This window comes from Bombina bombina, chromosome 1, assembly GCF_027579735.1.
Source record: "Bombina bombina isolate aBomBom1 chromosome 1, aBomBom1.pri, whole genome shotgun sequence".
Lineage (NCBI taxonomy): Eukaryota > Metazoa > Chordata > Amphibia > Anura > Bombinatoridae > Bombina > Bombina bombina.
The window spans coordinates 1,585,794,130-1,585,809,822 of record NC_069499.1 but is presented as its reverse complement, the minus strand read 5'-3'; the positions used below and the strand labels follow the sequence as shown (position 1 = coordinate 1,585,809,822).

The window sequence follows — 15,693 nt, the reverse complement described above, 5'->3', positions numbered from 1 at the left end:
TGTACTAGGGGCCTCCTGAGTGGGCAAGACTCGTGTAGACGAAGGAGGGAATGATGCAGTACCATGCTTACTCCCCTCACTTGAGGAATCATCTTGGGCATCATTGTCATTGTCACATAAATCACATTTATTTAAATGAATAGGAATTCTGGCTTCCCCACATTCAGAACACAGTCTATCTGGTAGTTCAGACATGTTAAACAGGCATAAACTTGATAACAAGTACAAAAAACGTTTTAAAATAAAACCGTTACTGTCACTTTAAATTTTAAACTGAACACACTTTATTACTGCAAATGCGAAAAAACATGAAGGAATTGTTCAAAATTCACCAAATTTTCACCACAGTGTCTTAAAGCCTTAAAAGTATTGCACACCAAATTTGGAAGCTTTAACCCTTAAAATAACGGAACCGGAGCCGTTTTGAACTTTAACCCCTTTACAGTCCCTGGTATCTGCTTTGCTGAGACCCAACCAAGCCCCAAGGGGAATACGATACCAAATGACGCCTTCAGAAAGTCTTTTCTAAGTATCAGAGCTCCTCTCACATGCGACTGCATGCCATGCCTCTCAAAAACAAGTGCGCAACACCGGCGCGAAAATGAGGCTCTGCCTATGCTTTGGGAAAGCCCCTAAAGAATAAGGTGTCTAAAACAGTGCCTGCCGATATTATTATATCAAAATACCCAGATAAAATGATTCCTCAAGGCTAAAAATGTGTTAATAATCAATCGATTTAGCCCAAAAAAAGTCTACAGTCTTAATAAGCCCTTTTTGAAGCCCTTATTTACAATCGTAAGAAACATGGCTTACCGGATCCCAGAGGGAAAATGACAGCTTCCAGCATTACATCGTCTTGTTAGAATGTGTCATACCTCAAGCAGCAAGAGACTGCTCACTGTTCCCCCAACTGAAGTTAATTGCTCTCAACAGTCCTGTGTGGAACAGCCATGGATTTTAGTGACGGTTGCTAAAATCATTTTCCTCATACAAACAGAAATCTTCATCTCTTTTCTGTTTCTGAGTAAATAGTACATACCAGCACTATTTCAAAATAACAAACTCTTGATTGAATAATAAAAACTACAGTTAAACACTAAAAAACTCTAAGCCATCTCCGTGGAGATGTTGCCTGTACAACGGCAAAGAGAATGACTGGGGTAGGCGGAGCCGAGGAGGGATCATGTGACCAGCTTTGCTGGGCTCTTTGCCATTTCCTGTTGGGGAAGAGAATATCCCACAAGTAAGGATGACGCCGTGGACCGGACACACCTATGTTGGAGAAAAAGGTTGCAAATCACTGCCCTAGGTAATGTCTGCCCAGCCTCCTTAACTAAGTCGGTTATGGGAAACATCTCTTAGTATAGGGAATGCAGTCCTTATCATTCCTTACAACTTACTGGACGCACTAGGATAGATTACACCGGGATAGTGCTAAAGTTGAAAATAATTCCTCTAGTAAGGTTAGTTTCCACGTGGGAAACATAGAATGCATGATATGCAAAGAAAAAACTCCGGGCGGAGTAAGAGAGGAAGCGCAGGGCACTGCATGTGTGCCCTAACATTTTGTGAACACTATATATTTGTGGCATAAGTGATCATTGTCAACATACTGCCAAATAGCAAACGCCTTAAAAAAGGAGAAGGTTCAGGAAAAAAAATTAACACAAAAAAACGGTACTATCACTTTAAAGGTCCAGTCAACACAGTAGATTTGCATAATCAACAAATGCAAGATAACAAGACAATGCAATAGCACTTAGTCTGAAATTCAAATTATTAGTAGATTTTTTTTCTGACAATTTTAAAAGTTATGTCTTTTTCCACTCCCCCTGTACCATGTGACAGCCATCAGCCATTCACAAATGCATACACGTACCATGTGACAGCCGTCAGCCATTCACAAACGCATACACACTTATTCTTGCACATGCTCAGTAGGAGCTGGTGACTCACAAAGTTTAAATATAAAAAAGACTGTGCACATTTTGTTAATGGAAGTAAATTGGAAAGATGTTTAAAATGGCATGCTCTATCTGAATAATGAAAGTTTAATTTTGATTGAGTGTCCCTTTAAATTCTTTAAAAGCAACTTCTTATTTCTGTGACAGAAACAATCCCATTAGCATGATAACCTTGTTGTTAATAGACATCGCTATGTACATTAAAACAACCATGTCCTGTGCAACAATTCCATATGAAAATTGCAAGGAACCGCAGAGCACTGCATGTGGCCAGAAAAAAATCTTGTGACACTATATGAGAAATTTGCAGCATGTATAGACCAGTGTCAATGGACTCCTAAACACCAATTGCTTTAGAAGGAGTATTTATAATAAAAAATTGACACAAGAAAGATGTTACTGTCTCTTTAAATTTTTAAAGTAACCTTATCTTTTGTGTGCTTCTGTTCCATCCTAAGTCACAAAGGATGAATTGAACAAAATAACCAAAATTAATTTAATAAAATAACAAGTAAAAAGAAACGTTACTGTCTGTTTAAATCTTAAAAACAACATTATTTTTGTGTGTTTTTCACAGTAAATTTCACCCTTCCATTATGCGTGCAGGATTGAAAATAAAATAGTAAGCAAACATTTGCAGGACCTACTGAACCTCAGCTATTGTACAGAGGTGCCCATCTGTCCAATTTATAAAGGCTAAAAAAAAAAAATCAGAAAGTGCAATTTTAAACCGTTAAACATTCTTATGGAAAAACGATTCACTTAATTCTGATACCGTCTATCACAGTGCTAACAGCATCTGCATGAGCAATAAACACTAAATAGCAGTGTAAAAAAACTCTGCCCTCCGGTTATCGTAATGGAGGTGTAGAGCGCAATCCCACAAGGCCTTGACATAGCTTCGCCCCTCGTGGGCGTGACAAGACTCCATCTCCCGGCACCCTGATTGACTGTGCCCTGAGATAGAACAAATGAACCCAAAAACGGCGCGAAAGCAACTCCGCCCATCGTGGGCGTCACAGTGCTCAATCTCCCGGTCGCCATTAAGATCTTTATAGATCGAACACCGGCAGCTAGACTAACAATATAAATTAAGTAAGTTGGAACTGACCCAAAAATACTGCTTTCAGAGACTTGTTCTTATAAAGTCCCAAGAAATTTGTCCCGAGTATAATTTCATGGTCAATTGACCCTCTTTAGTCTGCCAAAGGAACTGTGCTGTCATAGGATCCCCTCCCCTATATAAGTTTAGGAGGATAACGTCCTGATACAAGAGAACTATGTCATTGAGTGCCTCACTTCCTCTGAGGTTCGCAGACCCAGAACAAAAAGTCAGCACTTACCTTTAACATCTGCCCGACAGCAGGGCAGCTCAGCAGGTTTAGGAGGTCCTCTCTCTCCCATAGCCCTGTGGAAAATCAGAAGCCAGAGTTAACTATGCTTAGGCTGTCAGGAGAAGGGCAGCATCAATGTATAGGAGGCGCAGTGAGAATTATGTCCCACCAGTTCCTATTGCTCTAAAGCCACTAATAGCTCTACTGAAGAGACTGATATGGACTACGGCTACACCCTAGAACAAAGTAGCACTCTCTGGCACTACTTAAAAAATAATAAACTCCTATCACTAACGTAGGCAAAGAGAATGACTGGAGTGGGAGGGAAGTGAGGAGCTATATATACAGCTCTGCTGTGGTGCTCTTTGCCTACTCCTGCTGACCAGGAGGTGAATATCCCACAAGGATGAAATCCGTGGACTCATCGGGTCTTTAAAAAGAAATATGGCTGCCAAACTCCCCCCACTATTATGTATAAACCTTTTTTATTTGAAAAAAAGATTTTTATTATTGTCTTCCCCAAGTATACATCACAACAGTAATAGAAAAGTAAATGAATCTTACAGGTACAGGATAAACCTTTTTAATTGAATCCTCCAATCGCAATGAAATCCTCGGTCGTTAGAGCTCATCAACATCGATGCGGTGTAGCTGCATCTTCTATTCCGGATCTATGGTATGGCCTTAAGTTACCGCAGGTGTTGACTGTCCCTTTAAATGTACTTTTAAACATAGCTTTAAAAAAACACAACAAAAACCCCCCACATTTTATATTTAATTTTTCCCACTCTTCATCTGATCCACTTATTAAAACCTCTTTCTAGAGCAGTGTTCTTCAAACTCCCCCCCCCCCCAAGACCCAGCACCACGATACCCCAAACCTTTGCAACCCTATTTTTATACTTGATCTGACACTAATAAACTCATACAACACACCCACACCAACATAAACGCATACAACACACCCACACCAACATAAACGCATACAACACACCCACACCAACATAAACGCATACAACACACCCACATCAACATAAACTCATACAACACACCCGCACAACACCCCCACAACACCCTCATACAACACACCCACATACACAAACTCATACAACACACACAACACACCCACACTCGCATGTAACACACACACAAGTTGCAACATGGTAAACATGGTGTTGCGACCCAGTAATGGGTCCTAACCCATAGCTTAAAGAACCTTGTTCTAGGAAATTATTACATATGACATGAAGTATGCTACTCTTGACCATGTAACATGCGACACAGCTACTGCTTAGAACAGTGCACAAGCTTATTGATATGTGGCTTATAAATGACTACAGGAAATAGTAAGTAAGCAGTCTCAAGAGGATTTCTAGAGAGAGTATTGGTATGCAAAATATCTGCATGAAGAATAAAGGTTTTAAAAGCATTGAAAACCCTGGCGAGCTAGCAAGATCATTAGTGCGAACAAATGTGTTTATGTACAAACCAATATAAAATAATCAGCAGTTGAGTAGCCAGGAGTACAATTGTAGGAGCCATGTGTCACCTGACTCCCAGGTTTGGCAAAGTCCCTCTTTGGTGCATGTAATATAGTGTAGACAAGTGACCAACTGTGTGCAAGTCAGGTGTCTGCCTATTTCCCAGGCCTGGGTTGTGTGTACGGTAACCCCCTGAGGGACTGAGAATATTACAGCACATGAGACAGGAACACGCCCACAGGTAGCCGGAGGTGCCAGCAGTGTGCCTGGGCAAGTACTTGTGTGAAACCAAAACAGCTTCAAGGGGAAGAGAAACCAGATATCATTTGGTTTGATCATTTACCTCAACAGCAGGTTAATAAATTAAGAGGTAATGTTTGCATAGGAACAGACTACTGCTGGAAGTGCTCGCCTGGCACTTAGCCGTTACTACCAGTCACATATTAGTAAATAGCTGATACTAACTCACAGGTGTAAATGACGCACAGACGCAGGATGTACCTGCTCTGCTTTTGCCGTTTGACGGAAAGAGAAGAAAACGCTCAGGCACAGGAGGAGCCACCGCCGGACAAGTGACACAGAAACTAGTGAACACGCTGCATCATGCAGTAAAGCAGCTACCTGTCCCAGGACTCTAGAAAAACAAAATTTATGCTTACCTGATAAATGTATTTCTCTTGTGGTGTATCCAGTCCACGGGTTCATCCATTACTTGTGGGATATTCTCCTTCCCAACAGGAAGTTGCAAGAGGACACCCACAGCAGAGCTGTCTATATAGCTCCTCCCCTAACTGCCACTCCCAGTCATTCGACCGAAGACAAGCAAGAGAAAGGAGAAACTATAGGGTGCAGTGGTGACTGTAGTTTAAAAATAAAAAACACCTGCCTTAAAATGACAGGGCGGGCCGTGGACTGGATACACCACAAGAGAAAGAAATTTATCAGGTAAGCATAAATTTTGTTTTCTCTTGTAAGGTGTATCCAGTCCACGGGTTCATCCATTACTTGTAGGATACCAATACCAAAGCTTAAGGACACGGATGAAGGGAGGGACAAGGCATGCACTTAAACGGAAGGCACCACTGCCTGCAAGATCTTTCTCCCAAAAATAGGCCTGCAAGACCTTTCTCCCAAAAATAGCCTCCGAGGAAGCAAAAAGTATCAAATTTGTAGAATTTAGAAAAAGTATGAAGCGAAGACCAAGTCGCCGCCTTACAAATCTGTTCAACAGAGGCCTCATTTTTAAAAGCCCATGTGGAAGCTACCGCTCTAGTGGAATGAGCTGTAATTCTTTCAGGAGGCTGCTGGCCAGCAGTCTCATAAGCTAAACGGATTATGCTTCTCAGCCAAAAGGAAAGAGAAGATGCCGAAGCCTTTAGGCCTCTCCTCTGTTCAGAGTAGACAAAAAACAATGCAGATGTTTGACGAAAATCCTTAGTAGCTTGTAAATAAAACTTTAAAGCACGAACCATGTCAAGATTGTGTAATAGACGTTCCTTCTTTGAAGAAGGATTAGGACACAGTGACGGAACTACAATCTCCTGATTGATATTCTTATTAGATACCACCTTAGGAAGAAATCCAGTTTTGGTACACAAAACTACCTTATCTGCATGGAAGATCAGATAAGGGGAATCACACTGTAAGGCAGATAACTCTGAAACTCTTCGAGCCGAAGAGATAGCTACCAAAAACAGAACTTTCCAAGATAAAAGCTTGATGATATCTATGGAATGCAGAGGTTCAAACGGAACCCCTTGAAGAACTTTAAGAACTAAATTTAAACTCCATGGCGGAGCAACAGGTTTAAACACAGGCTTAATTCTACCTAAAGCATGACAAAACGCCTGAACATCTGCCAGACGCTTGTGCAAAAGAATAGACAGAGCAGAAATCTGTCCCTTTAAGGAACTAGCCGACAATCCCTTCTCCAATCCTTCTTGGAGAAAGGATAATATCCTAGGAATCCTGACTTTACTCCATGAGTAACCCTTGGATTCACACCAATGAAGATATTTACACCATATCTTATAATAGATTTTCCTGGTGACAGGCTTTCGAGCCTGAATTAAGGCATCAATGACCAACTCGGAGAAACCACGTTTTGATAAAATCAAGCGTTCAATCTCCAAGCAGTCAGACGCAGAGAAATTAGATTTGGATGTTTGAATGGACCTTAGAGTAGAAGGTCCTGCCTCAGCGGCAGAGTCCATGGTGGAAGGGATGACATGTCCACCAGATCTGCATACCAAGTCCTGCGTGGCCACGCAGGTGCTATCAAAATCACCGAAGCTCTCTCCTGCTTGATCTTGGCAATCAGACGAGGGAGGAGAGGAAATGGTGGGAACACATAAGCCAGGCTGAAGGACCAGGGCACTGCTAGAGCATCTATCAGCGCTGCCTGGGGATCCCTTGACCTGGACCCGTAACAAGGAAGCTTGGCGTTCTGACGAGACGCCATCAGATCCAGTTCTGGTTTGCGCCATAGTTGGATCAGCTGGGCAAATACCTCCGGATGGAGCTCCCACTCCCCCGGATGAAAAGTCTGCCGTCTTAGAAAATCCGCCTCCCAGTTCTCTACTCCTGGTATATGGATAGCTGAGAGATGGCAAGAGTGAATCTCTGCCCATAGAATTATCTTTGAAACCTCCAACATTGCCAGGGGGCTTCTTGTTCCCCCCTGATGGTTGATATAGGCTACAGTCATGATATTGTCCGACTGAAATCTGATGAACCTGACCGCAGCTAGTTGAGGCCAAGCCTGAAGAGCATTGAATATCGCTCTCAGTTCCAGAATGTTTATCGGAAGGAGGGCTTCCTCCTGAGTCCACAAACCCTGAGCCTTCAGGGAGTTCCAGACTGCGCCCCAGCCCAGAAGGCTGGCATCTGTCGTCACTATAGTCCACTCTGGCCTGCGGAAACTCATTCCCCTGGACAGATGGACCCGAGATAACCACCAGAGAAGAGAATCCCTGGTCTCTTGATCCAGATTTAGCAGAGGGGACAAATCTGTGTAGTCCCCATTCCACTGATTGAGCATGCAAAGTTGCAGTGGTCTGAGATGTAGGCGGGCAAAACGGAACTATGTCCATTGCCGCTATCATTAGGCCGATTACTTCCATACACTGAGCCACTGACGGCCGAGAAGTGGAATGAAGAGCACGGCAGGAAGTTAGAAGCTTTGATAACCTGACCTCTGTCAGAAAATTTTTCATTTCTACTGAATCTATCAGTGTTCCTAGGAAGGAAACTCTTGTGAGAGGGGAGAGAGAACTCTTTTCTTCGTTCACCTTCCACCCGTGAGACCTCAGAAAGGCCAGAACCATGTCCGTATGGGACTTGGCGATTTGAAAAGTCGACGCCTGTATCAGAATGTCGTCTAGGTAAGGAGCCACCGCTATGCCCGTGGCCTTAGAACCACCAGTAGGGACCCTAGAACCTTCGTAAAGATTCTTGGTGCCGTGGTTAACCCGAAGGGAAGAGCCACCAACTGGTAATGCCTGTCTAAGAAGGCGAACCTGAGGAACTGATGATGATTTCTGTGAATTGGAATGTGGAGATAAGCATCCTTTAAGTCCACTGTAGTCATATATTGACCCTCCTGGATCATAGGGAGGATGGTTCTGATAGTCTCCATCTTGAAGGATGGGACCCTGAGAAATTTGTTTAGGATCTTGAGATACAAGATTGGTCTGAAAGTTCCCTCTTTTTTGGGAGCTATAAACAGATTTGAATAGAAGCCCAGCCCCTGTTCCTCCCTTGGAACTGGGTGGCCCATAACCAGTAGGTCTTGAACACAACATAAGAATGCCTCTCTCTTTATCTGGTTTACAGATAATTGTGAGAGATGAAATCTCCCCTTTGGAGATGAAGCTTTGAAGTCCAGAAGATATCCCTGGGAAACAATCTCTAATGCCCAGGGATCCTGGACGTCTCTTGCCCAAGCCTGGGCGAAGAGAGAAAGTCTGCCCCCAACTAGATCCGGTCCCGGATCGGGGGCTATTCCTTCATGCTGTCTTAGAGGCGGCAGCAAGTTTTTTGGCCTTTTTCCAAGCCTGGTTCGGTCTCCAGACTGTTTTGGACTGGGCGAAATTTCCCTCTTGTTTTGCATTAGAGGAAGCTGAAGCTGCGCCACTTTTGAAGTTTCGAAATGAACGAAAATTATTCTGTTTGGTCCTTAATTTATTGGAACTATCCTGAGGAAGGGCGTGACCTTTTCCTCCAGTAATATCAGAAATGATCTCCTTCAGGCCCGGCCCGAAAAGGGTCTGTCCTTTGAAGGGGATGTTAAGAAGCTTAGACTTTGAAGTAACGTCTGCTGACCAGGACTTAAGCCATAGCGCCCTGCGCGCCAGAATGGCAAAACCTGAATTCTTAGCCGTTAGTTTGGTTAGATGAAAAACGGCGTCAGAAATAAAGGAATAAGCTAACTTGAGAGCTTTAATCCTGTCTAAAATATCATTTGTCCTCGACGGGGATAGTTGTACGCTTAGCTAGGGTAGAAACAGCACCCTCCACCTTAGGTACTGTCTGTCACGAGTCCCATATAGCGACATCTATGGGAAACATCTTTTTAAAAGCAGGAGGGGGAGAGAACGGAACACCTGGTCTATCCCATTCCTTAGTAATAATTTCCGAAAACCTCTTAGGGACTGGAAAGACATCAGTGTAAACAGGCACTGTAAAGTATTTGTCCATTTTACACAATTTCTCTGGAACTACAATGGGGTCACAGTCATCCAGAGTCGCTAAAACCTCCCTGAGCAATAAGCGGAGGTGTTCAAGCTTAAATTTAAAGCCTGTCATTTCAGAATCGGACTGAAGCAACGTCTTCCCTGAATCTGAAATCTCACCCTCAGATAGCAACTCCCTTGCCACGGCTTCGGAGCATTGTGAGGGTATATCGGACATAGCTACTAAAGCATCAGAAAGCTCTGTATTTGTTCTAGCCCCAGAGCTGTCTCGCTTTCCCTGTAACCCTGGCAGTTTGGACAATACCTCTGTGAGGGTATTAGTCATAACTGCCGCCATGTCTTGTAAGGTAAACGCATTGGACGCTCTAGATGTACTTGGCGTCACTTGAGCGGGAGTTATAGGTTCTGACACGTGGGGAGAGCTAGATGGCATAACCTCCCTTTTCTCAGTCTGAGAAACCTCTGGTGATAAATCTTTAAATGCCATAATATGGTCTTATAATATGGTATATAATTTATAGAAATTTCAGTACATTTGGTACACATTCTAAGAGGGGGTTCCACCATGGCTTCTAAACATATTGAACAAGGAGTTTCCTCTATGTCAGACATGTTTAACAGACTAGTAATGAGACCAGCAAGCTTGGAAAACACTTTAATAAATGTGAAACAGCAATTAAACAAAAACGGTACTGTGCCTTTAAGAGAAAAAAAACTATCACATAAACTGCAAAACAGTGTTAAAAAGTAGTAAACTCTTCGAATTTTTTACAGTGTGTATAAGGGACTAAAGCAGCATTGCACCCACTTGCAAATGGATGATTAACCCTTTAGGCCCCAAACCGGATTTGAAAAACGTTAATAAACAGTTAAACACCTTGCCACAGCTCTGCTGTGGCTCCTACCTGCCCTCAAATACGATTTAGGGAAGAAATAAGCCCTCTATAGTGGTCCTCAGATGCTAGAGGACTCCTTTAGGGAAGCTGGATGTCTCAGTCTGAATAAGAACTGCGCATCTAGAGCGCGAAAATAGGCCCCTCCCACCATGCACTCCATGTCAGAGGGCCTTAAGAAAATACTCCTAGGAGTATCTGACTAGCCATGTGGAAACTAGGCCCCAAAAAATTATTTATCACCCTCAGAGAAAAAAAAACATTCTTTCTATATAACATGTAAACGTTTTGTCACTAAGAAATATGAGAATTAACATGAATATTACCCTTTTTTTTTTTTAAGCATGATCCCAGTCGTTAAATCACTGCATCAGGCTTACCTCAATTATACAAGGCTCTGTCAGCATTTTCTAGATCTTATCATCTCTCTAGAAATAAATATACTGAACATACCTAAAGGCAGGTAATCTGCAAACCATTCCCCCAACTGAAGTCTTTCCCATACTCTTCAGTTATGTGTGAGAACAGCAATGGACCTTAGTTACAAACCGCTAAGATCAACCTCCAGGCAGATTCTTCTTCTAATTTCTGCCTGCGAGTAAAACAGTACGACGCCGGAACCGTTTAAAAATAACAAACTCTTGATTGAAGGTAAAAACTACACTAAGTCACCACATATCTCTTGATACTTCCTATCTTGTCGAGAGTTGCAAGAGAATGACTGGGAGTGGCAGTTAGGGGAGGAGCTATATAGACAGCTCTGCTGTTGGTGTCCTCTTGCAACTTCCTGTTGGGAAGGAGAATATCCCACAAGTAATGGATGAACCCGTGGACTGGATACACCTTACAAGAGAAAAACATTTATTTCTGGCTTCTTATTTTATATAAAAAAAAAAATGTACAAAGAATATTTTATTTTTTAGTGGTTTGTCCCTAACAGTTAATACAGCTGTGAGACTAAACATGGCGCCTGCAAGATTCACTAGAAACACGTGCGGTTATCGAATACATTATAGAAACGGTTGTACTACAATGTAGATTTTACACTTTAACACAGTTGAGTTATTAGCAATATAACAACAATCTCTTCAATTAACCCTTAATGACCACAACCTGTACATCACTAGTTGTTAAGGGATTGTCTGCTTATAATAGTGCTGGTCTTGCCGCTATTAGACCCCTCCCTCCATCCTGCTGGGTTCCTAAAATAGCGCGGTCTCGCAACCTGATAGAAAGACCAGCGACGTACAGGGTTAAACGTCTTAGCCATAACAAAGTAACATAGTAAATGAGGCTGAAAGAAGACAGAAGTCCATAGAATGAAGTTACATTAATAAAATTAGAGAGTTGACCCACTTAACACAAGCAGTCCTATCCCTGAATTCTGATTAAAAAAAAAAGTCTTGGATACATTTCTAACTATATCTAAGCTATTGGCAATCTAGTGCTCTTGCAAATGGGTAACTTTCTGCCATATAGTGTTTCAGACACGCTCCTGAGCTCACTTTCCTTCTTTTCAAGAAGATACCAAGAACATTTGATAAAAACTGCTGAAATGTAGTGTTCTGGACAGAATTCAAGAATATACGTATATGCATTTGTGATTGGCTGATAATACAGGAGGAAAAGAAATTAACAAACTATGAAATTCGTCAGAAAAAAAAAAAAAAAAACTCATTTGAAGTTGAGACTAAGGGGTCAATTTATTATTGAGCGGACGGACATGATACAATGTAGCGTATCATGTCCGCCGCACATCGATAAATGCTGACAGCATACGCTGTCGGAATGCATCATTGCACCAGCAGTTCTTGTGAACTGCTGGTGCAATACCGCCCCCTGCAGATTTGCAGGGGTGTCAATCAACCCGATCGTATTCGGTCGGGTTGATTTCTGTCCGCCGGCTCAGAGCAGGCGGACAGGTTATGGAGCAGTGGTCTTTAGACATCAAGCTCCATACAGAGCTTGATAAATTGACCCCTAAGTGCTACTGCATTATCTTTTTATCATGCATTTGTTGAGTATGCAAATCTACTGTATGTACTGGTCCTTTAAATGCTTTTCCTTCTCCGTTTAGCCAAGTGTAGTCCAATTTAAATAATAGCTAGCTTGCATACTTTTACTTCAAAAATGTAGAACCTTACATTTACCAGTACTAAATCTCATTTGCCATTTACCAGCCCATTCTTCCAATTATTGTAAATCCCTTTGCAAAGCATTTACATCCTGCACCTAATTACTTTTGGCCAGTATGAGTATGATCCATTTACTACTACTCATTGCTCCCTGTCTTTTATCCAGTTATTTATTCATGAGCTAACATTTTCAGCTATTCCCTGTCAATAATCTCATGTGGCACTGTATCCAACTCCTTTGTATATCACATCAACTGATTCCCCTTTATCTATATTTTTACTTACTTCCTCATATAATCTAATTAGATTAGTTTGACATGAGCTCAAATCTTGTTTATACGAATATACTCATCAATATAATCCCTTATAATTCCTTCCAGTATCTTTCTCACTACCAATGTCAGTCTTACTGGTCTTTAGTTTCCTGGGTCAGACCCAATGCCTTCTTAAGAAGTGGCACTACACCAGCTTTATGCCAGTCCTTTGTACTATGCGGAGGACGAGTAATGAAAAGTGTACAGGTTTGGCTATAACAGTGCTAAATTCCCTTTTGTGTGATTGACATTTGTTCTGTCCCAGCAGCTACATAAATAAGGGGCAAACAGATACATATATGCAAACAAAACTAATCAGTACTTCTTGAACATCAATTGATTGAATTCAGCATATGGAGAAAAGACTCTGCACATGAAATCCAGAGCTGTTAAGTCACAATGACAATATGACATACTATTTTAGGTTTGTTCTCTAGATCTAATCAGTAAAATTACACTATAAAATGCAAAATCAGATTATGCCTAGGTCCTGAAATCCTGAATTATTTAACAGCAGCATCTATACACAAATAAATCCATTTTGTAAAATCAGTAAACCATTATCTATAGTATTAAACCTCAAACAAATATATTTTAATTTACACAATAAGACCTGGTAACTTTTGATTCTTCTTATAGTAACAATAGCAGGAATAGAGTTTTAAACCAAAACGTATTATTAAAGGGACATGAAACCCAAATTATTTCTCTCATGACAGAGATAAGAGAATAGAATGTAAAACAAGTTTCAAATTTAATTCTATTATCAAATTTGCTTTGTTCTGTTGTAATTCTTTGTTGAAGAGATATCTAGATAGGCAGTGTGCACTTTTCTGGGGCACTAAATGACTGGAAATAGTACTGCCATCTGCTTTTGCTAATGTATAACATTGTTGCAAAACTGCTGCAGACACGTGCACACTCCTGAACGGACATCCCTGCTTTTCAACAAAGGATAACAACAAAGGTAAATTAAAAAGTGGTTCAAAATGGTTTGTTCTATCTAAACCATAAAACATTGGAGTTTCATGTCCCTTTAACACTAAAGTTTATTTTGTAGTAAAATAATATTGATTATAACAATAAATGAACCAAATCCTATAATCTAAAGAAGAAGAAGCAGGCTGCCTATATTTCTGTGACGTCACCAGATATACAAACGACTTCATACTATGAAAAGTAAGCGGCTTTTATTCCTGGCACTAAAACAGGACACTGTGTATACAGATTTATAAATAATCACGCAATAAAACCGTTTTATTTTTACAGGTTTAACAAAGCCTTTGGACATTTCACTTGTCTGGAACAAATACAATCCCATGCAATATAACCAGAAGACTCACCCTGCCTGCACCCAGAAACATGCTACAAGACGGGCTACAGTTACATTCTCAGCTACAGGATACCCGATACGTCAGTATAGATTCCTCGCTCTGCGGGAGGCACTGCCTGGTGGGACACTTATGCGCTCCACCTGCTGACAGACATCAGGGTGTGAGAATAAGCAGGGAGGGCACGGGAGAGTCACCCAAATAGATTCCTTATTGCCACCTGTATGACCTTGTCCCCTTCTGCGCACACAGGTCCTTAGCAGCAAGAATGCTCTGTTACACCTGCACCAAGTATAACAAACTATAAAGCACATCAGGCACTGGGTTTTATTTATGTATTTATTTTCCCCAAGGCAGAACATGCTGTGGTCTGATAGGTCAGTGCAGAAAAATAAATTGCAGAAAGTGAAAAAGAGTTCTGCCTCTGGGTTTATTTTTACAACAAAATTCCGCAAATACAGCACAATTTGTTCTCATAGATGAGAGAATCTGAAAACAATTAAAGGAATAATCATTTTCTCTAGCTTGTTAAAGCATTTTATTTATGCAAAGCTGATTCCAGCTTAAAGGGACATTAAACCCAAAACACAAAAGAAAGGTCTTGTAATTACAAGGTGTTTACTGTCCCTTTAAATGCATATTAAAGGGACATGAAACCCAAGTATTTTTCTTTTGTGATAGATCATACAATGCAATTACAAGACATTCCTGTTGCTAGAGAATCACATATTAGCAAGGTCATAAGGTTTCCAATAGCCAAACTCCACCCAGATATTTGGAAGAGCCTATAAGTGCATGGTTTTGCAGTTCTTATATATTAAAACCCAGTTAAGAAAAGATATGTTGCAGGGTTAGCCTAGAGAAGGCTGCATTGTGCTTTCAGCTCTGAGAATTAGAAAAAAAAAAACTAATTTCAGAGCTAAATTACATGAAAATGGGGCAAAACAAACTAAGGTATATTGCAATGTTGTTGTACTCGGCATAACTAAACCATTTATATTAACATCTTTATTTACTGTCCCTTTAATTCCTGCTAAAGAAATACATAGGTAAAGCACTGACTGGATGCTACAAGCACTACTGCAAGCTGACTTGTCCAGTTCTCTTGGCATTAGAATATCCCGTTAAGCCAATATAATGCATCTGCAGCACTTTATTTTATAATGAGAGGGCTGCTCTGATGACAACAATGAGGCAAATATACAAAGTAGACCGATACCGACGGTGCAAATCCCCCCGATCACTTTGTAGTGCAACAGATGCGGAACTCAGAACCCCCCTGCTTGACAAGACAATGTTATTTTACATATTCAGCTCTTATACAATCTGCAAAGTAACACGGTCATTCTGTTAGCTCTGTCTACAAAGGTTTGCAAATCAAGAGCAGTTCAGAGTTAAACCCATTGAAAAAGGTCTTGTGGAACCCATTTTCCTGGTCTCCTTTGCAGTGGTCAGGGACAGATGTAAATGCGCCAGTGTTTTTATAACTACAGTCCTCAAGTACAAATACAGGAGGAATTGAGGGCCCTAATAGCGTTGGAACTTCT

General features: G+C 41.2%; 2 protein-coding genes across 3 annotated transcripts in view; one reads left to right on the top strand and one right to left on the bottom strand.

The window, feature by feature from the left end:
- Positions 1–14,296, top strand: part of LOC128644084 (putative RNA-binding protein Luc7-like 1) — a 76,051-nt gene extending 61,755 nt beyond the window's left edge. The window contains exon 2 of the mRNA XM_053696806.1: positions 14,085–14,296. Within this exon, the coding sequence (XP_053552781.1) occupies positions 14,085–14,296 (212 nt within the window). The remainder of the gene's footprint in view (positions 1–14,084) is intronic.
- RAB40B (RAB40B, member RAS oncogene family) overlaps positions 1–15,693 on the bottom strand; it is a 319,276-nt gene that overhangs the window by 266,019 nt on the left and 37,564 nt on the right. The gene's annotated exons all lie outside the window — the stretch shown is intronic.